Genomic DNA, 7,074 nt, shown 5'->3' on the forward strand with positions numbered 1-7,074 from the left:
AGTTCTTTTCCTTTTACAGGTCAGTACATTATTGTTTGAAGGACAGTAGTCATGAGTTGAGAAATCAAATTTCCTTGAGCTTTTGACATACAAGAGATCATTGTACTATAAAAAACATACTGTATGTTTTCTTGTTAATCCAAAAACAGTTTTTATTGAAATGAAGCTACCATAAGGACTTGTTTACTACTTCCTGGTTTTATTTACATAATGGAAATGAATACATCAGCACAAGACTGCCTGCACAGACACAGATCAATGCATCTTGAAGGGAGAGATACGACAACAGGATCACTTGAAATAAAAATGAATTTAGATGTCGTCTAAATTCTCCAAATGTTGTGCAGTTCTTAGTTGTGGAAGAACATTGTCTCTGCATGCCTTCTGAAGGGAAGTGGCTGTTTATTTTCAGTGAAGTGCCTGAACGTGTCAGTAGGGCATAATGTTTTGCACACACACTTTAGGACTGTGCTTAACCTTGGGTTATCGACATCCTAAACACCGCTTGTGATGTGATGTTAGAATGTTACAACTAGATGATTAGTAATCAACAGCCAATCACGTGCCTTATTTTCACGCACTTTGGGCAGTCATAGAAACACTATATATGTATATAATGTATATAAACAGATGTTTCTGTGTATAATAAGAAAAATGTCAAACGTCATGTTTAACTATATAGTTCGAGAAGTTCATTCAGAAAAAAAACTTGATATTAAAGTCAGCAATGAGGACACGCAATGCAAGAGCCTTTATGTAAACAGGTCACGTGCTGCGTTTGTCCAGTCAGTAACACTGACACCACAAATATACAGATAAGGACTTTACCTGGAGTTTAGGAATGTGCAATGTGAAACATCAGTTTATGAATACCCAGGATTAACTGTTAACCCCGGGTATAGTATGAGCAAGTGTGAAACATAAATAAAGATAACCCAGGATTCCATTTACCTGGGGTTTAGAATGACCCAGAGTTAACTATTTCAAAGTGTCAAAAAAGCCCTTTTTAGTCAAAGGTGGACTCAAACCATAATGTCGCAACACGTAACCATGTTAATTCTAAACCCTGATCTGTGATAAATGATTTTGATATGTACAGTCAACATACCCATGCTATACAATGCCACTAAAAACTAATTACTAACTGCATATGTGTGCAGTTGAAGAACCCTTTGATTTTATTACAGTCTGTTTGGATAGGAGTCTATAAGCTTGGCACATCTTGACTTGGGAATATTTTCTCACTCTTCTTTGCAAAAAAATTCTGTTTTTAAATCTGTTAAATTCGAGGGCATCTCCGGTGCACAGAAAATCCTGCTTGGAACTATTTTTTGTAGCCCTCACCTGAGAGAAACCTTTCAATAAGATCCCGTTGATGCTGTTTGTGGCCCATGGCTCTTGTAGTAGCAGCTGCAACCAAGATGTCGGAAAAATCTTATAAGAACAGCTAAGATTTATTTGGAGTTAATCAGAGTGAAGACAGGTGTGCACTATTTTAATTGATGATTAGTTAATTCTGAACACAATCACGTACCCACTTAGAAAAGGGTGCACTTATGCAGTTAGGTTATTTTTATCTTTATCTTTTTTTCTCTGAAACGTGTCACTTTGGTTTTCAGTGGCATTGCATAGGTTGTAATTTTTGCATTAAACATGCAAATGTTCTGATATGATTTCTTTTAAAAAAAATATTACATCACAAAAAAACAGCTGTTTCAATAGGGGTGTGTAAAACTTTTTATATCCACTGTAAGGACTGATTTCAAGCCATCGACTGAAGGGCCAACTTCCCATTGTTACTTTCAGTAGCTTGAAAAACAACTTCAAACTGTGATTATGAATGGAGTGATCGCTTTCTGTATATAATTTAATCTCTGGAACAGTCAATCACTTTAGTTCAGCGCAAGTTCTGCTGTCTCGTCAAAACTCCCAATATAATCATTGAAGCAGTATACACTACATAATGAATCTCTTATTTACATTGTGTTTGCATCGTGTTTTGATAGAAGTGGCCATTTATTTCTTATTAAATTATTAAAAATTTTGATATAAAATCCTGCCAACGTTATAAGTGGACCACAGGGAACATTATAAGATTTTTCTAGAATGGCCAGTAAATGGCAGAATTTTTTCCCCGCTGTCTCACAGGATGTGAGCGATAGAATTGAGAAGGAGCCCTTAGATGGACCGATTGTGAGGCAGCTGGAGAGAGGAGGACGGGTGGTGGTCAAAGGTGATTGGAGGGATCATATCACAGTGCCTCTACAGACCGGTGAGCGCTATTGCGATTTGGCTTTCTATTGACTTGATTTTCTATTAGTTTTTAATTCTAAGACTTTGTAAATACATTAACCACATGCAATTCTGCCATGATGTTCTAGTTTTATTACTTTTGGAAATCTTAAATGTGAAAATTATGCCCTTCAAACCACTAAATTACAAAGTGTTCTTTTTACAGATCTACGCAGATTTCGTTCATACAAAGGCGGATCGGTCAGAGATCTTTTACGTGCCATGAGAAATAAGGTAAATTTGCTAAACGACATGAGTTAATATCTTGTGGTTATAGCAACACAGTTTACAGTGGCGTGAAATTATTTTGATCATTTTTGTACTGAATGAGCTTCAACAACTCACTTCTAACTTTTATTTGTATGATGTGAAAGGATTGTGGCATAAAAGAGGAACACCAAGTTTTTATATTTATTCATTGTATGTAGTTGTTTTGTTGGTTATCACATATTTTAAAATTTTTGAAGTGAAGTCAGGGTGTAATTTACAATAATTACTAAATAATTGATTTGTATATTTGAATACTAGGGGTGTAACGGTACACAGAAGTCATGGTTCAGTACGTACCTCGGTTTTTGGGTCACTGTTTGATACAAGTTTGGTACAACAGGAAAAACAACAAATCCCCAATGCTAGGTTTCTTTTCATTTAGTTTGAACAGACAGTAGTGCAAATCACAGTTTGTTCCACCTAGCAGCATTTAGTCCCTAGTTGATACAGTACAGCCTCCTTTAGTGTATAAAGCACTAAGCAGTAAACAGAATGCACTCTTCCATAGGTCATATTTTTTTGTAGGGCTGCAAAAGTTATTTGGTTACAGCAGATACAAAACTGAAAAGCATCTCTTGTTATAAAAGTACAAAATAAATAGAATAATGAAAAATAAAACTTTTGAATTCCGTCATTTTTGATCATACAGAAAAGAATAAGACGTCATTCGACACTTTATATTTGTGTACACTCACAATAAAAACAAAAAATTGTGCTTTTATAAAATAAAGAAAACACACAGGATGCCACTTTCTGCCGTCCTGGTTACCTTTCCGCAAAGTTTTTTTAGTGCGTCACAAAAATTAATTGAAACAGCTTATAGGCTACTAGCAAGCTCTTGCTTGCCATTTGAACTCTTGATTTGGGTTGGTGCATAGATTGTCTCTTCTTCTGCACTTTTTCCTGTTGTGCCTTACATGCTCAAACAGTGTTGCGTTACCACACACTCCCTTCTGGATTGGAGTGTGGATCACCTGTGACTAACTGTATTCGTCATCTGACTGTATGCACCAAACCGTGATGTTCAGTGATGGTTCAGGACAAATACATGTGCCATTACACCTCTATTGAATACACAACTAAACTTAAAATTTACGTCTATGTTGCAAAAAAAAAAAACATTTCACATGAACAAAAACTTTCTCTCTTCACCACATTCATCAGACTATTTCATCTTTGTCTCCTGTAGAAACACCATTACCGAGAGTTACCTGATGAAGTCCAGGAGACGCTGGGGTCCATTCCAGATGAATTTGTGTCCTACTTTACCTCCCGCTTCCCTCTTCTTCTCCAGCACACACATCTGGCCATGCGTTTCTGTGCTGCGGAGCGACCTTTCCTGCCTTACTACCATGCTTCTGAACTGCTCACACACCACACAGACACACATTGTGTAACACAGACTCCGCCCACACAGCATTCCAGTCCGTCAGTGCCCTCAGGCCTGTCATCGTCCAGTCAGATATCAGCAGTCATACCTGAGCTCACCCCAGAGATGCACACACAGACAGGCCCAATGCCGCCCACACTGTGCGCACAGGAGACTGGAGCTCCATAGTGCCACGTGACTGATGGACTCTTTCCAGACACATTCCAGGGATGAGCGGTCTGTCTGTGCGGATGCAGTCTGGGCCTGCAGTGTCCGGGCTATGTCACCGCAGAGGACGCCATCCCATCTTTAGTGCCTTACATGCTCATTTTAGACAACCGCTCTCGTCTGAGCGACTTACAGCTTCCTGACCAAGATCATTTGGAGGATGCTGGGAAAGATGGTGTGCTCACAAAACCTTGAAGTCATTCCTTCTTTTTTAAGATTGGAAGGTGTGGGATTTTTGTTGAACACTTGAAGTGAACGCAAGAAATTCTACTGTGCAATGTTGAGAGAACATGTTATTGAATATATATTTTTGTACATATTTTGATCATTGATAATTGGTTGAAGTGGCCATTGATTGTGCCTTTTTAAATGACACTGTGCCGTGTGTCTTGGTCCTGAAGAGAGTCTGATGTTTGTGGTTTTGCTTTATGCCTTTGCTGCTGAGAGCTGTTAAAGGAATAGTTCAGGCAAAAATGAAAAGTGGCATCATCTAGACATGTCCCATACATAGATGTATGACTTTCTTTCTTTCCAGATTGAACAGCCATGCCTCTTTTCCATCTGGAGTGGCCAGATGCTGTGAACCCCCAAAATTACCAAAAATAATCATAAAAGTAGTCGATAGGACTTCTGAAGATCACATCCAAACTGAAGTCATTATTCACTGATGATCTCCCCCAGCGCCACATTTTTTAATTCTCATTCAAAGTGTTAAGACATCACACCCGTTTTGACATCAATGAAGCCAAAAAGCATTGCATATCATGTGAACAATCACATCACCACATGTCAGGAATAAATGGAAGCACAAATCGGGTTTGTGAATGATAACTGTAATCAGTAAATACTGTCTACTGTGCTAAATTTGGGTCTGTTTCTCAGACAGTGCTATCATATGGCTTCAGAAAACTTTAAATACTGTTCACAAAACATTATGGAATACTACTATGATACTACTGGTTTGAAACAACAATGATGACAGCTTAATTTTTGGATGAACTATTCCTTCCATGTCTCTAACATAAAACCAACTGTATGACATTACAGGTATTACGCTTTCAAAAGTATATATACTTTCATGACAAACTTGGTTATTATCCTGTATTGTGTTCATAACTTCAGACATCCACTTTTATATGTTGGCATATTTTAACAAAACATGGTAAACTATGAATTTATTCCCGTGGATTCTGGATAGTGCGGTTAAGTTTTAGCTTTCAGGTGATTCTCTTAAATGGTTATTATATTGGAAAATAATTAAACTATTTTTCTTGGTTTTAATGGATGCCTGATTGAAAAACTGTGATCTTTTGTTAGGAAATGCCAGGAAGATGTTTTGTTTTCAAGTACTCAAGATGTCTCTACTGCAGATGTTCAGTGCATATACGACATTGGAACATAAAACGCATGCAGTTTTTAACTGAAATATTCCAGATGGAGCTTTTATAATGTTACATGTTTTTTAATGTTCAGTATATATTTTTAAATGGCACATTTTGAGGGAAAAATGATTAAAATTCAGTTATGCTTTTTTTTTTACATGTAGTGTTAATAAAAGCTGCTATTGTGTAATGCCAAGCAAGTTTTTACCAACCTCAGGAATTGATATGAGCACAAATAGCCAACCTTATTGCCAAAGGCTATTTTCACGCCACCTACCATTGCTCAGATATTTGACCTTTAGGATAAAAAAACATGTTAGTTCTATTTACACTTTGTGTATAATAGAATTGTGGAGAACCAGTAACCATTACCTCGTTGCAATTCACTAGTAAAGTAAAACAATGTGCAGGTGACATGATGACTAGCACAAAACACTGATCCTGAAAATAGACTTGGTGCTTATTAGTCTTGGCATTTTTTAACTATTTAGATACAGTGAGTTTACACAAAACACGTTTTTAACTCTTAACTGTGTGTTTGCAATTCGGAGGTTATTAAAGTTTCTCAATACCATTATTTAGGTGTACTTTATCATCCAACTGCAAAACAATGCTGGTCAGGTAGGACAAAACATTTAATCGTAATGTAGAGATGGATTTCTGTTGTATGCAGGCACAAATTCTAGCATGTAAGTAATAGATTTAAATGATTTCCATGACTCTGGGGATTCTTCTATCTATTCTGTTCAGTGCTTCTGGAGCAGTTCTGGACTTTGTCCATTGGGAAGGTAAGAGCAGGGAAGTAAAGTTCATTCAGTAATTTAATTATAGTACGGTCATGGGAAATGGTATAGTAAGTAAAATGTCAGAAAAAGACTTAATTCCACTGACATGCAGCAGAAACAATTTCATGTTTGCTAGATATGGCATATTGTCATCTATTGTTACCTGAAATCACTGACGATGATCAATGTATATTCGGATACATAGAGTTGCAGTGCATCATTGTGGTGTGGTGAAATGCAATACCATCAACTCGCTTAATGTTAATTTAACTTGGAGAGAAAAAAAAATTGCAGTTTTATTTCTTTAAAAAAGTTAGGCAAATATTTCTCTTTGATTTCCCTATAATAACAGGTAACTGGGTTAATTTTTTATGAACTTAGTAATTGTATGATTTGTAATTTTGCGGTTAGGCACCATCACTTGAGATGGACATGTACATTGGCCTATAAGATGGGCTCATAAACATTCTATAATAAGTTTGGATCTGTGGCACAGAGAGCAGCGTGTTGCTCCATACATCGAGAGCTGTTTGTAGCGGGATCTGGGTTTGAGTCCAGCCTAGACCCCAGTCCTGTTCCCCGCCTTCTCTGTCCCCATTTCTCTACTGTCATATGAAATAAAGGCATTAATGCCAGTAACCACATTCAATACGGCCAATAATAAAGCATTTTCCTATCAATCAGCCACAATAATGTAATTTTGCATGTAAGTTTGGGGATCCTTCTCAAGCAAACTATGTAGCCTATT

At 37.1% G+C, this 7,074-nt stretch overlaps 1 protein-coding gene across 1 annotated transcript in view; it reads left to right on the plus strand.

Annotated features, from left to right (window-relative positions):
• Nucleotides 1–5,440, plus strand: part of ern1 (endoplasmic reticulum to nucleus signaling 1) — a 37,620-nt gene extending 32,180 nt beyond the window's left edge. Inside the window, exons 20-22 of the mRNA XM_048190827.1 lie at nucleotides 2,149–2,272; nucleotides 2,459–2,526; nucleotides 3,752–5,440. Of these exons, the coding sequence (XP_048046784.1) occupies nucleotides 2,149–2,272; nucleotides 2,459–2,526; nucleotides 3,752–4,120 (561 nt within the window). The 3' untranslated portion in view covers nucleotides 4,121–5,440. The remainder of the gene's footprint in view (nucleotides 1–2,148; nucleotides 2,273–2,458; nucleotides 2,527–3,751) is intronic.
• The last annotated feature ends 1,634 nt before the right edge of the window (nucleotides 5,441–7,074 follow it).

The sequence above is a fragment of the Megalobrama amblycephala genome, linkage group LG1 (genome assembly GCF_018812025.1).
Source record: "Megalobrama amblycephala isolate DHTTF-2021 linkage group LG1, ASM1881202v1, whole genome shotgun sequence".
NCBI lineage: Eukaryota > Metazoa > Chordata > Actinopteri > Cypriniformes > Xenocyprididae > Megalobrama > Megalobrama amblycephala.